At 41.3% G+C, this 25,807-nt stretch overlaps 1 protein-coding gene across 2 annotated transcripts in view; it reads right to left on the reverse strand.

Moving 5' to 3' along the window:
* Window positions 1–14,117: 14,117 nt before the first annotated feature.
* LOC137430992 (myelin protein zero-like protein 2) overlaps window positions 14,118–25,807 on the reverse strand; it is a 93,232-nt gene continuing 81,542 nt past the window's right edge. The window contains exons 5-7 of one of the 2 annotated variants that reach the window (XM_068121828.2): window positions 24,071–24,205; window positions 18,048–18,136; window positions 14,118–14,348 (exon numbers count right to left, since the gene is read on the reverse strand). In XM_068121828.2, coding sequence (XP_067977929.1) covers window positions 18,049–18,136; window positions 24,071–24,205 — 223 coding nt within the window. In that variant the 3' untranslated portion in view covers window positions 14,118–14,348; window position 18,048. The remainder of the gene's footprint in view (window positions 14,349–18,047; window positions 18,137–24,070; window positions 24,206–25,807) is intronic. The other variant, XM_068121829.2, reaches the window with a different exon arrangement.

The following is a 25,807-nucleotide window of genomic DNA, read 5'->3' on the forward strand; positions in this document are numbered from 1 at the left end:
CCCCAATGATCATTCAAATGAAAAGAAATTATAAATGGACGGCAAGCACACACAGAAGGCAAATGGCTCAAACACATTTTCTTACCTTTACAAAGGATTTTTTTTGTAAAGACGAGTACGAGGGTACAGGTAAGAGGGTAGATGAGACGCTACAATAAATGGTACGGACCAAGCGAAGAAAAAGATACAAATAGGTAAATGGGAACACGCAAACTTATATACAAGGATAAGAAATAAAGCTGAAAATCTAACCCACTCTAGGAATCACAAAACACACGAGTACAACACCACTTTTGTCAGGTCCGTCCCATCTTCATGCCTTCAAATATCACCGGTGAGACTTGTACCCCCACACTCATCCAGATTCAACCCAAACCCAAAGAAATCGACATTAGACGTGAATTTCAGATCCTTCTCCAAGAGTATGACGAAGTCGTCGACCCCAGGCCGAAAGGGTATAATGGTGCGTCTGGTCCATTCCAATCGGTAGTTACCATGGGTCCTGTCCAGCCCCTTCAACGTAAAGGTCACCTACCTTTATACTCTCACAGCAAGCTCACAGAACTACAACGTAAGTTTGATGAACCAGACCATACAGTATGGGTGTCTTCGTTAAACCGGAAGATGCAGGAGTCAACGTTAAGTACCCTTCTTTCTTGGTTAAGAAGTCCGGTGGCGGGTTCCGACTAGTCACAGCATTTGCTGATGTTGGCCGAAATAGCAAATCCCAGCCTTCCTTGATGCCCTACACGTTGATCCAACTCTTCAACAACTGTATTTTTGTGGCGTATAACAGGCGGATATTGAAAGGACATATAATAGTGTGTCTAAAATACTGGTCTCCGAAAATCCCGAGGGGGAGGATTTAGTTATCTGCATGGCTGGGGTTGGGGTTTGGTGTTGGTATCTGTCACCGCATGGCCGGGATTTGGGTTTAGTGTTGGTATCTGGCGCCACATAGCCGGGGTTCGGGTTTAGTGTTGGTATCTGGTGCCGCATGGCCGGGGTTAGGGTTTAGTGTTGGTATCTGGCACCACATAGCCGGGGTTCGGGTTTAGTGTTGGTATCTGGCGCCGCATGGCCGGGGTTAGGGTTTAGTGTTGGTTTCTGGTGCCGCATCGCCGGGGTTCGGGTTTAGTGCCGGTATCTGGTGCCGCATGGCCGTGGATAGGGTTTAGTGTTGGTATCTGGCGCCGCATGGCCGGGGTTAGGGTTTAGTGTTGGTATCTGGTGCCGCATGGCCGGGGTTAGGGTTTAGTGTTGGTATCTGGCGCCACATAGGCGGGGTTCTGGTTTAGTGTCGGTATCTGGTGCCGCATGGCCGGGGTTAGGGTTTAGTGTTGGTATCTGGCGGCGCAAATATTGGATTGATGTGGGATGACGCGTCTGCTCAAAAAACCTAGGAGGAAAGGTGAGGACCAGATTGGGTGACTGCATCGGGCCCAGGGTTCACCAAGAAGCCAAGGAGTGCAACATCAGGGCAAGGAGTAAAACCAGGGCCGTCAGAAGTGACATTAGATAGCAAAAGTGACATTAGATAGCAAAAGTGACATTAGATAGCAAAAGTGACATTAGATAGCAAAAGTGACATTAGGTAGCAAAAGTGACATTAGATAGCAAAAGTGACATTAGATAGCAAAAGTGACATTAGGTAGCAAAAGTGACATTAGGTAGCAAAAGTGACATTAGATAGCAAAAGTAACATTAGATAGCAAAAGTGACAGACTGATGGGTCATGGAGAGCAGAGGGGACTTGAGACCAATAAATATTTGATGCTAAATTGTGTATGGCAATTGGAATCTTCTCAGGCCCTCCCATGCGATGAAATGGCAATTCATCCCATCACAAGCCTGATGTTGGCCTAACGCTTAAGGTGGCTGGCTTGAGATATTAGGGTCTTTAGTTTGAGTCCCTGCCATGCCGTTGAAATGACATCAGGTGGGTTGACCCAGCCTGTCATCCTTCCGAGGTTGAAAAAAACGAGTACCAGCTTACTGGTAACAGGGGCACTGCATCGAGGGCACTGCCACACTAAGAGAAAATGATGCAACCAGCAGCCACAGTCTCCATACAAAACAACATCTCATCATCCTTCCTTGGCGAGTATATCTACTCATTCATCATATTGTACTTTGTCTCACAATTATTAGTCCCCATTGGATAGTCTGTCATACCATTAGTACGAAACGAGGGCTTATGGATTTGGTCTCGTCCGTCTGTAACCATATCTCGGAGATGTATGGACCAATTTTGTTTATACTTGACACAAGGACAACACATGATGGTATACATAAGCACGTCAATTTGTTTCGCGACACGATAAAAGATGGCCGAATGGCGGCCATTCTAGTTGTAAAAAACAACAACTTGATGTTGAACACGTCCTCAACCTTTTCTCGGGCATGCATTTAGTGTTCTTGTTCAAACTTGGCACACAGATAAAGAATGACGGCTTACATATATATGCATGTCATTTTATTTCACGATCAGATCCAAGATGGCCGACTGGCGGCCATTTTGTTACTTAAACATGTTCCCAACCATTTCTTGAATATGCATGGACTGATTTTGTTCAAACTCGGCACAAGCACAGTACATGTTGGCCTACACGTGCTCCTCACTTTAGTTTGCGCTCTGATCAAAGATGGCCGACCAGTAGACTGGCGGCCATTTAAGTTGTAAAAAAAAACCGATATTGAACACGTCCTCAACCATTTCTCAACATGCATGCACCGATTTCGTTCAAACTTGGCACTAAAACAATACATGAGAGTATACATATGCGGAAGATTTCGTTTTGTAATCCGACCAAATATGGCCGACTGACGGCCTTTGACTCTGTACAGGTAGATTACTAAAACCACAAGGGCTGTGTGACATGTTGTGTCTTTTTCTTCTTGTTTACTATGTACGAGGTATACAACAAGAACAAATCACACAAGACAATGAAATGTTTGTTTCGTTTTTTGATTTTTAAAAATCCAGACAGCCACCCATGCAATGAATTGTTTGGTTTGCACCCCGACCCGTCTCCCCTTCCATGTGATCAAATACATCATTTGAAAAATGCATGTTTAATTGCACACCTTTATTAACAGCCACCTTTCAACAATGGCAATGCAATACGCATTGTTCACAAACACAATGGCAATGCCGAGATAGTTGAAAATTTATTGAAGGTTCACATAAAGCCAGTATTTAAAAAAATAAATATTAAAAAAACAACAAAACCTCATTTCCCCTATATTGCCCCGAATGCGTGTAATTAAATAGTATTTGCATTCCTGAAATGGAAGCAAACCTGCTCCAGTAAGTAAAAGCAAAATGAAAATGGAAAGAATACACATAATTGTACAAAAAGAGAAAATCCGTTTTCCTACAACGCGTTTGTTCGAAAACATTTTAAAACTAGATGGTATTCTTAGAATACTTACCCTGCACAGTCAACTTGGTGTGAGCCAACTCTTCTGTTTTTGAACGTTTCTTTTTTTTTGATCCAATTTGGCTGCTCGACCATGTAAGTGATGACATGATAAATTTATATTCTCTAAATAATTGTTGCATAGATCATGCTCAATAAATTTCAAACTGACCAGACTAAGCGTTGTCCCTGTCGAATTATGACGTCATAATTATGGCACCAATAACGTCATCGTTAACAACACCTATTCCCCATATGGCTGACACGGCACACTTTATTTTACTGCATGCAGACACAAATGTTATATTTTCGTCAAAAATCGTCGGAATTTTGCCAAATCTGTTTTGGTCGTGTGTTAATATACCTCAGCGATTGACAAATCTGAAATCAGAATTTTATTTGAGGTCAAAATGCCCCCGTGAGGTCGCTCCGTATTTTGCCTGCTCGTCATGTGCATTGTGATAATTAATTAATTGCCCACTCTTGAAGACTTCTTCTTCACGCAATAACAACTTCTAGCTTCCAGACCGTACATCCAATCGTCTTGAAATTTTGCACACTTGTTACACTTCATTACCTATACTATAATATAAAGTTTCACGTCGATCAATGAAGTGGTTCAAGAGTTATAAGTTTTTTAAAATATTTTCGTTTAATTATTTATATCTGCCAAACCACATCACCTATCGCAAATTCCAAAAGGTCATTTTAGTAGACTGATGTGCTGAATACATCTGTGAAGCTTCCCCTCGATAGGATCAAAAATGAGGGAGGAGCTAGGTTTTAAAAGTTTATGCTTAAAAACGTCATAACTCCGAAACCATGTGATGCATGACGTCATGCTCGCTGACTTTTTTTGTTCACCATGGGTATGCGATTCTGCCTGCAAAGTTTGGCCTCGATCTGTTCAGTCATTTTGGAGAAAATTGGATTTTAGTGGTTTTTCAGGATTTTCACTCAAAACAATATGGCGGCCGAACCACGTAATCAAGACGTCATTATAATTTTATTTCTGCATCAATTTATACCGAGAAGATGCTCAAGAAATTTCATCCTGATCGGATAAAGTTTTTTACTTGTTTAATTATGATGTCATAGTGGCGGTACCTATGATGTCATAATTCACATATGTTATTCCGCATGGACAGTTATTTGCGATAGGATCTGTCTCAATTATTTGTGCAGCGGTTTTTGAGATATAGAGGTGCAAAGTTTTTTTGGTTTTTCCAAGATGGCGCCCGTACCACGTGACCTGTGACGTCATAATATTCACGAAAATATTCTACAGGAGGCCCTCCCATGGTGAAAATTTCATGTCAATCGGACCAACGGTTGCCGAGAAAATTTGTTTTTAAAATGCAGACACGCACTATGTACCTGAATGCTTAACCCCGCCTTTCGCTTCATGAGCGCAGGGTAACAACACAATAAATACTTCAGTACATTGTTCACAATATATTGATAATTAAATTTATTGGTGTGGATGGCACGGATTTCCAACAAACTAAACAAATAAGGATTTTTTCGTTCCCAAGGATTAGTTAAATGTGTTGATTTTTTTTTTTGTCTGGATAAAGTTGGATAAAAGATAAAGTTGGATAAAGGATAAAGTTGTCTGGCTTTGTCGTTCAATATGTTTGGGAATCTCAGATCGTCACAGTCTCAATGTACGTACAGGGCACGTCGCAAAAAGGTAACGAGCTCAAAATGGTTAGACCTTTACTGTGAAGTTTAACATTTCGAAGTTTAACCGTCAAGTCTTTCTCCTGCCATGTCGACATATTAAGGCATTCGTTTATTCAATTACCGCAGAATTTGATGGACGATTACTTCAACGCGGGTCACAAATACAGCCCCTGTTGTTGTTTTAGAAGATCCTGAATTGGTAGAATCTGTTATGGTTTTGGAAGATCCTGAATTGGTGGAATCTGTTGTGGTTTTAGAAGATCCTGAATTGGTGGAATCTGTTATGGTTTTAGAAGATCCTAAATTGGTGGAATGTGTTGTTGTAGAAGATCCCGAATTGGTAGAATCTGTTATGGTTTTGGAAGATCCTGAATTGGTGGAATCTGTTGTTGTTTTAGAAGATCCTGAATTGGTGGAATCTGTTATGGTTTTGGAAGATCCTGAATTGGTGGAATGTGTTGTTGTAGAAGATCCCGAATTGGTGGAATCTGTTATGGTTTTGGAAGATCCTGAATTGGTAGAATCTGTTATGGTTTTGGAAGATCCTAAATTGGTGGAATCTGTTGTTGTTTTAGAAGATCCTGAATTGGTGGAATGTGTTGTTGTTGTAGAAGATCCCGAATTGGTGGAATCTGTTATGGTTTTGGAAGATCCTAAATTGGTGGAATCTGTTATGGTTTTGGAAGATCCTAAATTGGTGGAATCTGTTATGGTTTTGGAAGATCCTGAATTGGTGGAATGTGTTGTTGTAGAAGATCCCGAATTGGTGGAATCTGTTATGGTTTTGGAAGATCCTGAATTGGTAGAATCTGTTATGGTTTTGGAAGATCCTAAATTGGTGGAATCTGTTGTTGTTTTAGAAGATCCTGAATTGGTGGAATGTGTTGTTGTTGTAGAAGATCCCGAATTGGTGGAATCTGTTATGGTTTTGGAAGATCCTAAATTGGTGGAATCTGTTATGGTTTTGGAAGATCCTAAATTGGTGGAATCTGTTATGGTTTTGGAAGATCCTGAATTGGTGGAATCTGTTATGGTTTTGGAAGATCCTAAATTGGTGGAATCTGTTATGGTTTTGGAAGATCCTGAATTGGTGGAATGTGTTGTTGTAGAAGATCCCGAATTGGTGGAATCTGTTATGGTTTTGGAAGATCCTAAATTGGTGGAATCTGTTGTTGTTTTAGAAGATCCTGAATTGGTAGAATCTGTTATGGTTTTGGAAGATCCTAAATTGGTGGAATCTGTTATGGTTTTGGAAGATCCTAAATTGGTGGAATCTGTTGTTGTTGTAGAAGATCCCGAATTGGTGGAATCTGTTATGGTTTTGGAAGATCCTAAATTGGTGGAATCTGTTATGGTTTTGGAAGATCCTAAATTGGTGGAATCTGTTATGGTTTTGGAAGATCCTAAATTGGTGGAATCTGTTGTTGTTTTAGAAGATCCTGAATTGGTGGAATCTGTTATGGTTTTGGAAGATCCTGAATTGGTGGAATCTGTTGTTGTTTTAGAAGATCCTGAATTGGTGGAATCTGTTATGGTTTTGGAAGATCCTAAATTGGTGGAATCTGTTGTTGTTTTAGAAGATCCTAAATTGGTAGAATCTGTTATGGTTTTGGAAGATCCTGAATTGGTGGAATCTGTTGTTGTTTTAGAAGATCCTAAATAGGTGGAATCTGTTGTTGTTTTAGAAGATCCTGAATTGGTAGAATCTGTTGTGGTTTTAGAAGATCCCGAATTGGTGGAATCTGTTGTTGTTTTAGAAGATCCTAAATTGGTGGAATCTGTTATGGTTTTGGAAGATCCTAAATTGGTGGAATCTGTTATGGTTTTGGAAGATCCTGAATTGGTAGAATCTGTTATGGTTTTGCAAGATCCCGAATTGGTGGAATCTGTTATGGTTTTGGAAGATCCTGAATTGGTGGAATCTGTTGTTGTTTTAGAAGATCCTGAATTGGTGGAATCTGTTATGGTTTTGGAAGATCCTGAATTGGTGGAATCTGTTGTTGTTTTAGAAGATCCTGAATTGGTGGAATCTGTTATGGTTTTGGAAGATCCCGAATTGGTGGAATCTGTTATGGTTTTGGAAGATCCTGAATTGGTGGAATCTGTTGTTGTTTTAGAAGATCCTGAATTGGTGGAATCTGTTATGGTTTTGGAAGATCCTGAATTGGTGGAATCTGTTGTTGTTTTAGAAGATCCTGAATTGGTGGAATCTGTTATGGTTTTGGAAGATCCTGAATTGGTGGAATCTGTTATGGTTTTGGAAGATCCTGAATTGGTGGAATCTGTTATGGTTTTGGAAGATCCTAAATTGGTGGAATCTGTTATGGTTTTGGAAGATCCTGAATTGGTGGAATGTGTTGTTGTAGAAGATCCCGAATTGGTGGAATCTGTTATGGTTTTGGAAGATCCTGAATTGGTAGAATCTGTTATGGTTTTGGAAGATCCTAAATTGGTGGAATCTGTTGTTGTTTTAGAAGATCCTGAATTGGTGGAATGTGTTGTTGTTGTAGAAGATCCCGAATTGGTGGAATCTGTTATGGTTTTGGAAGATCCTAAATTGGTGGAATCTGTTATGGTTTTGGAAGATCCTAAATTGGTGGAATCTGTTATGGTTTTGGAAGATCCTAAATTGGTGGAATCTGTTGTTGTTTTAGAAGATCCTGAATTGGTGGAATCTGTTATGGTTTTGGAAGATCCTGAATTGGTGGAATCTGTTGTTGTTTTAGAAGATCCTGAATTGGTGGAATCTGTTATGGTTTTGGAAGATCCTGAATTGGTGGAATCTGTTATGGTTTTGGAAGATCCTAAATTGGTGGAATCTGTTATGGTTTTGGAAGATCCTGAATTGGTGGAATGTGTTGTTGTAGAAGATCCCGAATTGGTGGAATCTGTTATGGTTTTGGAAGATCCTAAATTGGTGGAATCTGTTGTTGTTTTAGAAGATCCTGAATTGGTAGAATCTGTTATGGTTTTGGAAGATCCTAAATTGGTGGAATCTGTTGTTGTTGTAGAAGATCCCGAATTGGTGGAATCTGTTATGGTTTTGGAAGATCCTAAATTGGTGGAATCTGTTATGGTTTTGGAAGATCCTAAATTGGTGGAATCTGTTATGGTTTTGGAAGATCCTAAATTGGTGGAATCTGTTGTTGTTTTAGAAGATCCTGAATTGGTGGAATCTGTTATGGTTTTGGAAGATCCTGAATTGGTGGAATCTGTTGTTGTTTTAGAAGATCCTGAATTGGTGGAATCTGTTGTTGTTTTAGAAGATCCTGAATTGGTGGAATCTGTTGTTGTTTTAGAAGATCCTGAATTGGTGGAATCTGTTATGGTTTTGGAAGATCCTAAATTGGTGGAATCTGTTGTTGTTTTAGAAGATCCTAAATTGGTGGAATCTGTTATGGTTTTGGAAGAGCCTGAATTGGTGGAATCTGTTGTTGTTTTAGAAGATCCTAAATTGGTGGAATCTGTTATGGTTTTGGAAGATCCTGAATTGGTAGAATCTGTTATGGTTTTGCAAGATCCCGAATTGGTGGAATCTGTTATGGTTTTGGAAGATCCTGAATTGGTGGAATCTGTTGTTGTTTTAGAAGATCCTGAATTGGTGGAATCTGTTATGGTTTTGGAAGATCCTGAATTGGTGGAATCTGTTGTTGTTTTAGAAGATCCTGAATTGGTGGAATCTGTTATGGTTTTGGAAGATCCTAAATTGGTGGAATCTGTTATGGTTTTGGAAGATCCTGAATTGGTGGAATGTGTTGTTGTAGAAGATCCCGAATTGGTGGAATCTGTTATGGTTTTGGAAGATCCTGAATTGGTAGAATCTGTTATGGTTTTGGAAGATCCTAAATTGGTGGAATCTGTTGTTGTTTTAGAAGATCCTGAATTGGTGGAATGTGTTGTTGTTGTAGAAGATCCCGAATTGGTGGAATCTGTTATGGTTTTGGAAGATCCTAAATTGGTGGAATCTGTTATGGTTTTGGAAGATCCTAAATTGGTGGAATCTGTTGTTGTTTTAGAAGATCCTGAATTGGTGGAATCTGTTATGGTTTTGGAAGATCCTGAATTGGTGGAATCTGTTGTTGTTTTAGAAGATCCTGAATTGGTGGAATCTGTTATGGTTTTGGAAGATCCTGAATTGGTGGAATCTGTTATGGTTTTGGAAGATCCTAAATTGGTGGAATCTGTTATGGTTTTGGAAGATCCTGAATTGGTGGAATGTGTTGTTGTAGAAGATCCCGAATTGGTGGAATCTGTTATGGTTTTGGAAGATCCTAAATTGGTGGAATCTGTTGTTGTTTTAGAAGATCCTGAATTGGTAGAATCTGTTATGGTTTTGGAAGATCCTAAATTGGTGGAATCTGTTGTTGTTGTAGAAGATCCCGAATTGGTGGAATCTGTTATGGTTTTGGAAGATCCTAAATTGGTGGAATCTGTTATGGTTTTGGAAGATCCTAAATTGGTGGAATCTGTTATGGTTTTGGAAGATCCTAAATTGGTGGAATCTGTTGTTGTTTTAGAAGATCCTGAATTGGTGGAATCTGTTATGGTTTTGGAAGATCCTGAATTGGTGGAATCTGTTGTTGTTTTAGAAGATCCTGAATTGGTGGAATCTGTTATGGTTTTGGAAGATCCTAAATTGGTGGAATCTGTTGTTGTTTTAGAAGATCCTAAATTGGTGGAATCTGTTATGGTTTTGGAAGATCCTGAATTGGTGGAATCTGTTGTTGTTTTAGAAGATCCTAAATTGGTGGAATCTGTTATGGTTTTGGAAGATCCTGAATTGGTGGAATCTGTTGTTGTTTTAGAAGATCCTAAATTGGTGGAATCTGTTGTTGTTTTAGAAGATCCTAAATTGGTGGAATCTGTTATGGTTTTGGAAGATCCTGAATTGGTAGAATCTGTTATGGTTTTGGAAGATCCTGAATTGGTGGAATCTGTTGTTGTTTTAGAAGATCCTAAATTGGTGGAATCTGTTATGGTTTTGGAAGATCCTGAATTGGTGGAATCTGTTATGGTTTTGGAAGATCCTGAATTGGTGGAATCTGTTGTTGTTTTAGAAGATCCTAAATTGGTGGAATCTGTTATGGTATTGGAAGATCCTGAATTGGTGGAATCTGTTGTTGTTTTGGAAGATCCTGAATTGGTGGAATCTGTTGTTGTTTTAGAAGATCCTAAATTGGTGGAATCTGTTATGGTTTTGGAAGATCCTAAATTGGTGGAATCTGTTGTTGTTTTAGAAGATCCTAAATTGGTAGAATCTGTTATGGTTTTGGAAGATCCTGAATTGGTGGAATCTGTTGTTGTTTTAGAAGATCCTAAATTGGTGGAATCTGTTATGGTTTTGGAAGATCCTGAATTGGTAGAATCTGTTATGGTTTTGGAAGATCCTGAATTGGTGGAATCTGTTGTTGTTTTAGAAGATCCTAAATAGGTGGAATCTGTTGTGGTTTTAGAAGATCCTGAATTGGTAGAATCTGTTATGGTTTTGGAAGATCCTGAATTGGTGGAATCTGTTGTTGTTTTAGAAGATCCTAAATTGGTGGAATCTGTTGTTGTTTTAGAAGATCCTAAATTGGTGGAATCTGTTATGGTTTTGGAAGATCCTAAATTGGTAGAATCTGTTATGGTTTTGGAAGATCCTGAATTGGTGGAATCTGTTGTTGTTTTAGAAGATCCTAAATTGGTGGAATCTGTTATGGTTTTGGAAGATCCTGAATTGGTAGAATCTGTTATGGTTTTGGAAGATCCTGAATTGGTGGAATCTGTTGTTGTTTTAGAAGATCCTAAATTGGTGGAATCTGTTATGGTTTTGGAAGATCCTGAATTGGTGGAATCTGTTGTTGTTTTAGAAGATCCTAAATTGGTGGAATCTGTTATGGTTTTGGAAGATCCTGAATTGGTAGAATCTGTTATGGTTTTGGAAGATCCTGAATTGGTGGAATCTGTTGTTGTTTTAGAAGATCCTAAATTGGTGGAATCTGTTATGGTATTGGAAGATCCTGAATTGGTGGAATCTGTTGTTGTTTTGGAAGATCCTGAATTGGTGGAATCTGTTATGGTTTTGGAAGATCCTGAATTGGTGGAATCTGTTGTTGTTTTGGAAGATCCTGAATTGGTAGAATCTGTTATGGTTTTGGAAGATCCTGAATTGGTAGAATCTGTTATGGTTTTGGAAGATCCTGAATTGGTGGAATCTGTTGTTGTTTTAGAAGATCCTAAATTGGTGGAATCTGTTATGGTTTTGGAAGATCCTGAATTGGTGGAATCTGTTGTTGTTTTAGAAGATCCTGAATTGGTGGAATGTGTTGTTTTAGAAGATCCCGAATTGGTGGAATCTGTTGTTTTAGAAGATCCCGAATTGGTGGAATCTGTTGTTGTTTTAGAAGATCCTAAATTGGGGGAATCTGTTATGGTTTTGGAAGATCCTGAATTGGTGGAATCTGTTGTTGTTTTAGAAGATCCTGAATTGGTGGAATGTGTTGTTGTTTTAGAAGATCCTAAATAGGTGGAATCTGTTGTGGTTTTAGAAGATCCTAAATAGGTGGAATCTGTTGTGGTTTTAGAAGATCCTGAATTGGTAGAATCTGTTATGGTTTTGGAAGATCCTAAATTGGTGGAATCTGTTATGGTTTTGGAAGATCCTGAATTGGTGGAATCTGTTGTTGTTTTAGAAGATCCTAAATAGGTGGAATCTGTTGTGGTTTTAGAAGATCCTGAATTGGTAGAATCTGTTATGGTTTTGGAAGATCCTGAATTGGTGGAATCTGTTGTTGTTTTAGAAGATCCTAAATTGGTGGAATCTGTTGTTGTTTTAGAAGATCCTAAATTGGTGGAATCTGTTATGGTTTTGGAAGATCCTAAATTGGTGGAATCTGTTATGGTTTTGGAAGATCCTGAATTGGTGGAATCTGTTGTTGTTTTAGAAGATCCTAAATTGGTGGAATCTGTTATGGTTTTGGAAGATCCTGAATTGGTAGAATCTGTTATGGTTTTGGAAGATCCTGAATTGGTGGAATCTGTTGTTGTTTTAGAAGATCCTAAATTGGTGGAATCTGTTATGGTTTTGGAAGATCCTGAATTGGTGGAATCTGTTGTTGTTTTAGAAGATCCTAAATTGGTGGAATCTGTTATGGTTTTGGAAGATCCTGAATTGGTAGAATCTGTTATGGTTTTGGAAGATCCTGAATTGGTGGAATCTGTTGTTGTTTTAGAAGATCCTAAATTGGTGGAATCTGTTATGGTTTTGGAAGATCCTGAATTGGTGGAATCTGTTGTTGTTTTAGAAGATCCTAAATTGGTGGAATCTGTTATGGTTTTGGAAGATCCTGAATTGGTAGAATCTGTTATGGTTTTGGAAGATCCTGAATTGGTGGAATCTGTTGTTGTTTTAGAAGATCCTAAATTGGTGGAATCTGTTATGGTTTTGGAAGATCCTGAATTGGTGGAATCTGTTGTTGTTTTAGAAGATCCTAAATTGGTGGAATCTGTTATGGTTTTGGAAGATCCTGAATTGGTAGAATCTGTTATGGTTTTGGAAGATCCTGAATTGGTGGAATCTGTTGTTGTTTTAGAAGATCCTAAATTGGTGGAATCTGTTATGGTATTGGAAGATCCTGAATTGGTGGAATCTGTTGTTGTTTTGGAAGATCCTGAATTGGTGGAATCTGTTATGGTTTTGGAAGATCCTGAATTGGTGGAATCTGTTGTTGTTTTAGAAGATCCTAAATTGGTGGAATCTGTTATGGTTTTGGAAGATCCTGAATTTGTGGAATCTGTTGTTGTTTTGGAAGATCCTGAATTGGTAGAATCTGTTATGGTTTTGGAAGATCCTGAATTGGTGGAATCTGTTGTTGTTTTAGAAGATCCTAAATTGGTGGAATCTGTTATGGTTTTGGAAGATCCTGAATTTGTGGAATCTGTTGTTGTTTTGGAAGATCCTGAATTGGTGGAATCTGTTGTTGTTTTAGAAGATCCTGAATTGGTAGAATCTGTTATGGTTTTGGAAGATCCTGAATTGGTGGAATCTGTTGTTGTTTTAGAAGATCCTAAATTGGTGGAATCTGTTATGGTTTTGGAAGATCCTGAATTGGTGGAATCTGTTGTTGTTTTAGAAGATCCCGAATTGGTGGAATCTGTTATGGTAGCTTCAGAATGGTGTGTCCCTATGTTCGTACAGATACATGTTTCTGGCACCGTGTGTGTAACGTGTAAGGAGCATGGTTCCAACAGGACAGAGCAAGTGCACACATCTCGAGCTTCCACAAAGTGGTTGCAGGATCGTTTTCCAAACGGTGTCATTTCCCCACAGTTCCTTCACCTCTCGATTACTTTCTTTTGGTGTAAATGAAAGAAAATTTATTTCTGAAAGATGGATTAACGTGTTTGACCGACTGTTTCATGTAAAACTCTGAGCGACGACTGAAAATTTCAACGCCAGACTTTGCTTTGTTTATCGGGTGGGGTGGAGAGGGGAAGTGCGCAGTTATTAAAATTAAGGTTTTTAACACATCAATGTTCGCAATGAAGATTTAGTAACATATTCCCCTGTATGGACAGGTTAACGGTGTCTCGTCCTTCTTCCCACTAATCTGAAACTGTTTTCCACGGACCGACCTGCTTGGGCCACCTCAGTTTGGTCTCAGCTGCTGTCACGCGGTTGAATTTTGTCATCACACAGTTGGACAGGGGCTGCAGACATGACAATACAGACTAGTACAGCAAAATAAAACTTAGCTACTTGACATATTGGTGGATCTTGCTAATTTGTGGCCTTCTTAGAACTTTTTTAGCCCATCCTGGAATACATGCCAATTCAAGTGCGAAAACTCCCTGCATACAAATGATGATGATGCAATACTGGGTGCACTCTCAGGGTGGGGGACTTTCCAACATTTTTCATACGTATTGTGCAGATGGCACCCAAGGTATCCAAGAGATAACGTGGCTCGAGTCAGGCCAACCAAAGTGTACGTTTGCAGGTACATTGTTTACAAGTCATGGAAAAATATACAAAAGTATGAGCTCGTTTAATATAAAACAAATTTTACACAAACCAGTGTTTTAGACATCTTTGTTACTCAAAGCAGTTTCAGTTTGCTGCTCGTGTATTTGTAATTGTACAAGCAGGGTTATTAAACACCTTTTTTTAATATAATATTTTCATTACAAGTGCCTGTTGGGTGGAGTTGTGAACATTACGTTCCCAGCAGTTGCTGTAGGCAGTAGCAAGGAATGTCGAGTCTGAAACAAAAACAAGAATATTTTTTAGATTGAGTCACAGGAACTTTGAGGAAACAGAGTTGGAGTCATCAGGAGGAACCTGGATAGGATTCGGATTTCAGCTGCTACTCCTCTACCCTCAAACTCCTCCAGGCAGAGCCAAATGAGCCTTACAAGAACATTTTTTGGAATAATTCACCTCTCCATAGACAGTTAGATAAAGAAAGAGAAATAAAGCACAAGATATATAACACAATTAACCACAATAATAACATTCATCATAAAGTACACAGACGTGTTCAAACGAAATTGTGAGCCTTCCAGAGACCAAGATGATGCGTTTCTTGTGAATATCGGGCGATTTGTCTGTGGCACTGGAACTTTGCTAAAGAGAAGCCTCGGCTTTTCCTCGCAATCGAGCGCATGTTGCACGGAATTCACCTTTCAATAACTCGATTTGCCCAAACATTGCCACCGAGGAGGATGCCTTGTACTCCCTTCGCTGATTATCTGATCTGCATTTGCAAAAATTTTTTTGCCATTGACAAAAACGTAAGATTCTATTGCGTACGGCTTTTGATTTGGCTGATGACCGCTCAGTTATCGGGGGCCACACCCCACATGTACCGCGCAGGTGATTGAAAGTTTGCGATTTCCTGTGCACGATGTCCGGAAAAAAATGTGAACACAGAAGAAAGAGATGCAGGAGAATAGTAATGCTTGGTGAGAGTTAATTTTGATCTGGAAATGCCAGGCCGCGTTTCAACTCAGACTATGCATGCATTTACCCTAAATGTGCTGCGCAAGATTATTTCCACACTGGAAAGTGAACATCGCAATAAAAACTTTCAATACGTAATACAATTGCTATAAAACCATGAAATCCAGCCACTTTCAAAGAGCTGAGCGATTCACATTATGTATGATGCGCACACCACGTGAAACAGAGACAGGTTACCTGTGGTAACAGAGGTCCTGATGTAAATCCATCATATAAATGCTGCAAAACTACTTTTCATACAGGTGCGTGACTTTGCTTACTCATGATTGGGCACCCAACCTCCTAACTTCTTTAAAATAAACAAGGAGTTGATACTCTAGGTCTCCTGTCGTTTGGGTGGTATGATGAATGAAAAAAAAAAAAAAAAAACACCTTTGGAGGCCATTTTTTCCCCCACAAGCGGGGGTTGGCCTTTTTCGGGGACCGTGGTTGTTGTTGTTTTTCGGTCCCCTTTTTGAAGCAATGTTTTACGGCCGGATGCCCTTCCTGCCGCCAACCCTTTTTGTCGCCTTTTATGACAACCAGGGAATTACCAGTGAATTACCAGTGAACTGGTACTCAATTAGCTGACCTCGGAAGGATGACAGGCTGAGTCAACCCTCCTGGCATTAATTCAGCGATCGACCGGGTTTCGAACCCAGGATCCGAGGATCCCAAGCCGGCACCCTAGCCGCTAGCCCAACACCAGGGTTCCTGAACCTGAACCTGAATATCTGAACCCCTGGCTCATGATGTAGGAAGTGATTATATCTGAACCCCTGGCTCATGATGTACGAAGTGATTTTATCTGAACCTCTGGCTCATGATGAAGGAAGTGGTTTTATCTGAACCCCTGGCTTATGATGTTTATGATGATTCAGGTATGATGAATATGAAAAGCACAAAATATATAAGCTCTGTGTAATATGAAAGCCAAATCTTGAACGTTTTTTGAAATATCGCGGACACAAGACAAGTTATTCAAGATGGTTGCCATGACAACATTATTCAACCAATCACAGCCGTAAAAGGTTCCCAAGAGCACAGTGAGCTCCCTCATTAGGAAATAGAAAGAATATGAAACTATGCAGACTTTCGAAAGTTGGCCGTCCAACCAAATTGAGCAACCGGGTAAGAAGGCCCATGGTGAGGGATGTGGCCATGAACCCAATGATCACTCTGGCAGAACTACAGAGTTCCTTGGCTGAAATGGGAGAACCTGCCAAAAGGATAACAGTCTCTGCAGCACTTCATAAATCTAGACTTTATGGGGGAGTGGCTAGATGGAAGCCAATCCTGAGAAAAAGGCACATGGCAGCACGCCTGGAGTTTGCAAAAGGGCACATGAAAGACTCATGAGGCAAAACATTATGTGGGCTGATGAGATGAACATCGAACTCTTTGGCCTGAATGCAAAGCACTACATCTGGCGGAAATCAAGCACAGTTCATCACCCATCTAACACCATCCCTACCGTGAAGCATGGTGGTGGCAGCATCATGCTATGGGGATGCTTTTCAGCGGCAGGGACTTGGAGACTTGTAAGGATAAAGGGAACAATGAATGGAACCAAATACAGGCGAATCATTGAGGAGAACCTGCTTCAGAGTGCAAAAGACCTTCAACTGCAGTGAAGATTTATGTTCTAACAAGAGAATGACCCCAATCATACAGCCAAAGCAACACTGGAATTGCTTCAGAACAAGAACATGAAAGTCCTTGAGTGTGGCCCAGCCAAAGTCCAGACTTTAATGCCATCCAGGAGATTGCTGTTCACCAACGCTCCAGAGCTCGAGCAACTTGAAAGAGCCTGAGCAAATCTGCACAGAAGAATGGGAGAAACTCCCCAAATCCCGATGTGGGATCCCAAATCCCAAATCCCCAAATCCTGATATAGACATACTCGGGAAGGCTCGATGCTGTAATTGCTGCCAAAGGCGTTTCTATGAAGTATTGACTCAAGGAGTTCATTTGGAACATGAATTGGTGGAATCTGTAATTGTCATTTGGAAAATGAACTGTTTTCTGCATCATTCACAACTCATCTGAATGTGGTGTATTTGCTTGGGAGTGAATATGTTCACAGGCGACTGTATTTCATGTAATTTATAAAATAACTTTTGAGACGTAACTACTATGAAGCCAAAGAAATTACCTATTACATCAAAATGTTAGGTTTTTATCTTCACAATAATTTTTTGTCTTTATTGGAAAACAAATGGAACATCTAATTTGTTTATTTCTGTGCAGCACTTAAAGTTCGTCTGAAAGTCTGGTTGGTGTTGACTGTAGTGTTACAGTGAGTGCATTTGCTATTGAGCCGATCTAGTCTGGGTTCGATTCTCTACCAGACTATAAACTGTCTGATTGGTGCTTCACAGGCACAGGTTGCATCACAAAGTTCTCCGTCCATCGATTGGACACGAAGCGTGGTGGACATTAAAGGTCTCATGGTATATTTTGTGTCGAGTTATTTTTGTGAGTAGTTGCGATCCTTGTGCATTAAAAGGTTTAAACTTGTATAAGTAAATGAAACCGTTACTAATTAGGACTTCCTGCAAAACGAGGGAGCTGGTTCAAAAAAAAAAGTCTAACAGGTGCAAAGACATTGGTACTGCATCGAGGTCCGTTAAACGGTAAAGTCGAGCAGGTAAAAGGTAACCATCTGTTGTAGGTTTGATCTCGTCTTTGCCATTACCAGGTTGTGTAAGTTATTTGATCTGAGTCTCGACTCCTGATACGTTTGTATCTCAGGTTACCCAAGTACTCAAACTCCAACTGATCCTGCCGTAACAACTGATCCAACTGATACAACTGATCCTGCCGTAACAACTGATACAACTGATCCTCTCTCTCATCTTGCTCTTCCCCGATCGGATTGAGTGTAGTATTCGGTAGCACGGTAAACCGAGGACCTGATGGCATGAAGTGGAAATCCGAGAGAGTGTGCAGGGACTTACATTATACGTTGAGTACTGCATCACCGTTTACGGGGTTGCTGTCGGTCGTGGGTTGATCTTTTAGTGCGTCCTTCTCGGCATCAATATTGCTGGAAACAACCAAGAGGGATGGGTGGGTATAGAGGGAAAGGAAGGTAAAGAACAGGGAGAAATCAGGAATGCGGTCATCATTCAATCTCCTCTCTTCTCAGGACGCAGTCATACATCTACTTATAAGAAAACAATAAAAAATAAATTGCTTTTATTGAAAGAGCTAACTGTGTGCAAGGTTTTCAAACTGCCTTATTCATTCTGTTTGTGTAATTAAGACGAGCAACTTTGAGCCTCGGCACTGTGGACAGGAGTTAATTTTTCTACATGGAGAAGTGTGAAGACGAACGTGTTTGGAAAGTTATTGTGTGATTATGGTTGTGCATTCTTTGAAAGAGAATTGAACGAACATCTCGAAACAAGTGAAAGAAAAGTGTTGAGAAGCTTGTAATTCGTGGCCAGATAAGAATATCATTGTTTGCTGATATATTCCTCACAATTTAATTATCTACTGAGCAGTAAACTCATTCTTTTAACATTTAAAGAATGTTGTAAGTGATACTATAATTCCATAACACCCTTCACTCAACTTTACTCCAATCGCAAAGCTCAAAGTAGTTCACTTTAGGTAAAGTAAGAACTTCATTGATTTCTAAATGATGGATTTCTGGACTGCTGGGATCATTAGCTGGCTCTGTTCTTCACAGAGGTTTCGACCCTTCGGCCCAGAACCTCTCCAAACAGTGGGCCCACAACCACAGCTGTGGGTCTACATCAGTACCAAACAGTGGGCCCACAACCACAGCTGTGGGTCTACATCAGTATCAAACAGTGGACCCACAACCACAGCTGTGGGTCTACATCAGTACCAAACAGTGGGCCCACAACTACAGCTGTGGGTCTACATCAGCACCAAACAGTGGGCCCATAACTACAGCTGTGGGTCTACATCAGTACCAAACAGTGGGCCCACAACTACAGCTGTGGGTCTACATCAGCACCAAACAGTGGGCCCATAACTACAGCTGTGGGTCTACATCAGTACCAAACAGTGGGCCCACAACTACAGCTGTGGGTCTACATCAGCACCAAACAGTGGGCCCATAACTACAGCTGTGGGTCTACATCAGTACCAAACAGTGGGCCCACAACTACAGCTGTGGGTCTACATCAGCACCAAACAGTGGGCCCATAACTACAGCTGTGGGTCTACATCAGTACCAAACAGTGGGCCCATAACTACAGCTGTGGGTCTACATCAGTACCAAACAGTGGGCCCACAACTACAGCTGTGGGTCTACATCAGCACCAAACAGTGGGCCCACAACTACAGCTGTGGGTCTACATCAGTACCAAACAGTGGGCCCACAACTACAGCTGTGGGTCTACATCAGCACCAAACAGTGGGCCCACAACCACAGCTGTGTGTCTACATCAGTAGATCTATGACTTCAGATGTGTCCAGACAGTCAACACAACAACACAATCTCACTATTCAAACATTATACAGTTTTTCCTGTCGACATGGCTGAGAGGTACACACTCGCCTCCAAGCTGTTTAACCTGGGTTTGAATCCCGACCCAGCTATAAACTGTCATCCCGGTGTTTCACAGGATTCATCCATGTGCGTGCCATCCATTGAATGGACGTTAAGCTGAGTGTCCTGCCTGCTGACATGAGTTGGTGGATGCTAAAGATCCCATGGTGTCCTTTGCAAAGAGTAAGCGAGCTATCGCTGGCACCATTAACAAATTACAAATTGCTGCCCTATATAACTGCTGCTGGGAAGGCAATGGCAAACCACCCAGTACAACCCTTTTCCGATAAACACTTTAGCAGCACCGACGCTCTTTAACAGAGTATGGTAAATCAGAATCCGGATAGATGTTTACCCTCCCTTGTCAGAGGGATTAATATATATTAATAATCTCATCGCACAACATTATATAAACAATAAATATACTATCTCACATTACCAGGGAATCATATGCACCTTAACTCACATATTACATGTATATTACCCAGTACATCCATTTTACTTCCTACTAAATGAAGCTGTTATTAAAATACCGAAAATACCATTTTAACAGATTTAATGCACGCACGTTGGTGTTGGCACGTGTTTATTATTACGCTTAATGCAGAAGTTTCAATGGTAACGTTTATTACTCTACAACAACCGGAACCCTTCAGAAGGACATGGAGGGAGCACACAAAATTACAAAATGTAATACCTCTCAAAGCAATAGAAAAATATATAAAAGTACATGGAAGAAGCACACAAACAACAACAACCACAACCACCATGCAAACGCAGCAACAGGACATGTTATAAAATAGATTAAAACACCGGGATTTGGAGGCAGAAAAAACGACATGTTATAAAATACCGTATCCTTTTTTGGTTTCACTTCATTGAACAATGTACATCCTCATTGACATTCATAGATAGACATGCAATATGTTTGTGAAGTGCAACAAGCTGTCTTTTGATTCAACCAGTCAGCGAAGTGATCGGTAGGCACGCCGAGTGTATCAAAAACAAGGAAGTCACATGCCTCATCACCATGTATAAAAAACAAGGAAGTCACATGCTTTAACACCATGTATCAAAATCAATGTCACGCACCAAACCGAAACAGTAATGAATACAACCCCAATGATTGCAAAAAAGACAAAAAAATACAAGATGAAATACCAGCAGATATATAGTGAAAACTGGGAGAAAGGCAAAAGAGCAGAGAAGTATTTAAAAAAACAAGCGTTACGCCCAGGTCCCCCGTTGGTGAAGTGATGCGAGTTGACAAAGTGGAAGACGCAAGGTGGCCATCTTGGATTTTGACGTGGCGACCCAATTTTCAATGGCGTTCTCCCTTATGCGTAGATACACCCACACACCAGATTAGAAGTTAGTAGTTCGTTTATTTTTCAAGATATTTCGCTCACAAGGTGCAGACATATATATGGTGGCGGCCATCTTTGATTTTGACATGGCGACCCAATTTTCAATAGCTTTCGTCCGTATGCCTAGATACACCCACACACCAAATTAGAAGTTGGTACTTCGCTTATTTTTCAAGATATTCCACTCACAAGGTTCAGACATACATGGCGGCGGCCATCTTGGATTTTGAGGTAGTGACCCAATTTTCAATAGCGTTCTTCCTTATGCCTAGTTGCAGCCACACACCAAATTAGAATTCGGTCCTTCGCTTCCGCACGCATAGACGCACGCACACACGCACACACGGACGGATGCACACACGGACGGAGGGGAAAACCATAGTCCACCTTTCGATCCGCGGTGCGACGGGGGACAAAAAGAAGAGTTGGACAGATTAGGGATAGACAAAGAAGGATCTCTGGAATGGCTAAGAGGAGGTCAGCTCAACTTAGACGGAGAAGGAATCATTATTAATGCCCAAGACCAGGGGCACTACACCAATGGATTAAAAAAGATGGCAGGACTGAGTCAATCGGACAACTGTAGGTTCTGCAAGGTAGAAACAGAAAGCACGAGTTACCTCCCCCATCAGGAAGTAAAAAAAACTCATGTCAGAACAGCCGTACACCCAAAGGCACAACAACGTATGTAGAGTAATCTCCTGCCACATCTGCAGAAATTCAGGCACTGTGGACAGGAGAAATTTGCCATCACAAATTCAATGCCCCAGTTCCACAAAACTCATGGAAAAATGAAAAAAAGCCATCATTGAAAACAAGGACAAAATGCTCACTCACGTACGACCTGATGATCCCACCCAGCGTGAACATAGAAAACAAAGCATTGCGACCGGACATTGTACTCGGGAACAGAAAGGAAAAGACATTGATGATCGAGATATCAGTACCCGGCGATTTTGGCCTAAATAATGCGGAAATCAAGAAAAAGGTCAAATATCAAGACCCCAAGAATGAAGTGAAAAGATCCTGGCAGATGAAGAGCACCAAAATTGTACTAGTGATAAATGGAGCAACGGGAATGATAAAGAGGAAACTTAGAGAGATCATTAAAAACCATCCCTGGGAACATTAACACAAACAAACTACAGTTGGAGGCTGTACGGAGCTCACTGGCGATGCTGAAATGGGGCCTTGGAACAAAACTGAGAACAACACAACTTCACAACTTAGCTCATGAATTGCAATCCTTCACCGAAGTGGAGATGGATACTTCGAGTCCGTTCCACCTTCTAAAACCCAAATTATGGAGATAACAACCAATGACACCAGTCGACATTGGCAAATGAAACATCCTCTCTGGGTGCCGGCTACCCCCCCCCCCCCCCCCCCCATGGGGTTTATCCGTGCTCTATCCTCCCAATACTGAGTGTCAACTGAGAAAGCAGCACGTACCATTATTCTGAAGTCATTGGTACGACCCGGCTAGGATTACAACTGAAGCACTTGTGAAACACCGGGATGATGGTTTATAGCTGGGTCGGGATTCAAACCCAGGCTAGACAGCAAAGAGGTGTGCGCGTACCTCTAGGCCAATTAGGTTTATTCAAGGGCCTCGACTTAAATACTTAAAAACTCCACAAATGAAAACACCCTGATGGATTAATTGCTATGTACCTTCAACATGAGATGGAAAGCGGTCGTCTTTACCAAGGACAACAACATACATGCTGAAAAGCTGTGATATAATTGTGGTGTTTGGCTCCAGCGTTGTGTGTCCGGTTAGAGATACGTGTGTTCTCGTGCTTTAAAAGCTTTTTTCCTCATTTTTGTTTTTGTTCTACTTTGGGGATCGCATCTGCATTACGCCACGTTGTTGAGTTTCATGTGTGCTGCAGTCTTGTTCCACGCACCTCTTCCTGTGTGCAGTTTCCTACAAATCAGTCAACTTCCACAAAAGCAAAACAAACAAAACAAGCTCGTGCCTCAGGTTTACGCTTCTGATGGCCCGTTGGTAGCAGATACGTCATGAACTTCGTAATGGTCCTCACCACACCTGAGCTCCTCACCACATACAAGGCTTTCATCCGCAGCTCAATGGAATACTGTTCCCCCCCCCCCCCCCCCCCTCTGGGCCGGTGCTCCTGCCTCACACCTAGCTCGTCTTCACGCTGTTGAAACCAAAGCATTCAGAATCATTGGAATCTCCTGCGATGAAGCTAACTCCAAGGGCCTTTCACTCACTCACCGCAGGCAGGTAGGTGGTCTTTCTGTCTTCTACCGACTCCTCTCCGGCCTTGCTCCCCCAGCTCTATCTGTGCTCTGTCCCCCAAATATTCCTACAGGTCGCACAAGATCTGCCTGCAACCCTCTGATGGTTAAACTGCCAAAGTCTCGGCTTTCTGCTCACCTCCACTCTTTCATTCCTCTTTTCTCCCGCCTCTGGAACAAACTCCCCCACTCTCTTCAATCCCACTCCTCCCTCCAGGTCTTTAAAACAGCTGTTCACCACCATCTCTTATCTTCCCCCATCCAAAACCTTGATCTTTTCTACCCCCGTTAATTCACCCAAGATCCACTTTTTTGAAATACCGACTTCTTTCCTGGAAGTCCTAGCAGTGTCCATGTATTTTTTTAACCTCTCCCACCCCTACCCCCCTTCCCATGCCTCCTCCCCCAAGCCCTCTCCCTCCCACAGATCTCCCAATGTCTCCATCTTGTCTCCCGCTCCCTTCATCATATGTTTTATGTGTCAGTTTATCTTTTTGTGATCAATGTTAGCTCTCACACGAGCCTCGATCCTGTATACAAAAAAAACAAAAAAATGGTCACTGTGTCGACCGTCGTATGACATGTGTCATAAACCTAAGGATGGTCATACACGATTATGGGTTCACATCAACGGGTCTACAAACAGCTGGTGTTTTATTAAAGTAGATCGCAATAACCATACAGATAATCCTCCAGCGAAAACAATGTATGCAACGTAAATACCAACCGTCACCGCCATCAAGTGAGACACACATGTCCTGTAACACCTTGAGCTACAACCTTAGCCTTGACCATGAACCGCTTTCCATAATCAACCCACCAAGTGGTATTTTGGTCATCAGGTTGAAGCAAGGTGGGCACAACCTTTGGACTTTCCTCCAACAAAGGCCCCTCTGGTACTCCCTCTCCTTCCTGCTTATTTTTCGGATATATCCATAGTATTTCGTCCGCGGAGCTGCTTGGAACAACAACCATAAAACACAATAACCAAGTTTAAAATAACAGCAAAACGAATGCATGCAAAACAACGTGGTTTTCCAAGTTGACTTTTCGTTTTGAAGGAATCTTGATTACAAAACCTGCTTGGGATGGTCATACACTGCTAAATGATCTCAATATACAGTCGGGATCCAACAATAACAATCGTCATTGGAATCCCCGTGTATCATCATACACTAACTAGCAAGTTGGCCGTGCTCGCACGGGATTCCAAACGGAGTAAAGATGGAGGGGGAAAATACAAAATGGCGTCTTCTGTCATCGAGCCGCCAATCTGGGAGCAACAATGCGCAGTTATTGCCACATCCGATGCGAGTTAAATGCTCCAATGGCGGTGAGGTGCTCCATTTGAAACTCTTCGCTAAATATATGGAGCTTTTTGATGCCGGGAATAAAAATCTGTGATGGTGCCAAAGGCAGGGACAAATTGCAAATCTACAGTAGCACGTACACCTACCGAACAGGTACTATGAAAAGGAAGGTGTAGGCCCACGTCAGTGCACTTCAAAACTAATTACAAAGGAGGCAGACGCACAGGGAACGGGATGTCCCAGCATCGATAAACGTACGAACTAATCTCAGGAAATGCTTTGAGGGAACAATGTATGGAAGGATGAAGGTCGAAAGGAGTGAAACGTCTCAAAGATATGGTCTCATTCTGGTCCCGGCCTTCCTCCGTGCACGGACATGTTTCTTCCCTTCCAAGAGAAGTATTTTTAAAACTATGGCGTTCCAGATATATCTCGTCTAACTGTTATCAATCGTTACCCTCACTGCTAATCGTCCGGTGTGTGTCTGTTCGCAAGTCTTATCGTGCAAACATTTTGTGCTTCTTGTGTCAATTTCTCACGTGCATGACTAGACGATAGATTAGACGGTTTAATCACGTGAGCTGTGTGTAGGCCTCAGCCGGAAACTATTTTGATTGTTCTCCCTCATTCTGCCTCATCCACTTGCCCAATAACACCAAAAAAAGGAGTTAATAAAAAACAAAATAAAACATTACTAAAACTGCTCCCCCTTACACCTTCCCAACTGGACAAGGCCAATATATATATTCACCCCCTTCTCTGTACTTTTCCCATTCCCTCACACATGTCTTCTCTTCCTTGATTTTGTATTCTCCACCAAACCTCCATAAAAAACAAGCTTTCAATTATACCATTGATATTGTGGATTCAATAGCATCCATCGTGCTTCTCTTTAAGTCCTCGGTGCTTCCAGTGTTGCTCTATGGAAGCGAGACTTGGACCCTTACCAGGGGCCAGAGAATGAGACTTCACTTCTTTGGAACCAAGTCTCTTCGGAGAATCCTTGGCTATCGCTGGTCGGACTTTGTGTCCAACGAGCTGTTGCTGAGAGAGACTCAGATGAGATTTGTTTCCTGTATGGTCCGTGAGCGTCAGCTGCGGCTGCATGGACATGTGGCTCGTTTTCCGGACGCTGATCCAGCTCACCAGATACTCTCAGCAAGGGTTCCTCGTGGTTGCAGTAGGTTGATCGGCATCTCAAGGAGATAGGGATGGGCCAGGTATCAGCCTGGGGGATGGCCAGACGG

The sequence above is a fragment of the Myxine glutinosa genome, chromosome 7, assembly GCF_964187855.1.
Source record: "Myxine glutinosa chromosome 7, kmMyxGlut1.1, whole genome shotgun sequence".
Lineage (NCBI taxonomy): Eukaryota > Metazoa > Chordata > Myxini > Myxiniformes > Myxinidae > Myxine > Myxine glutinosa.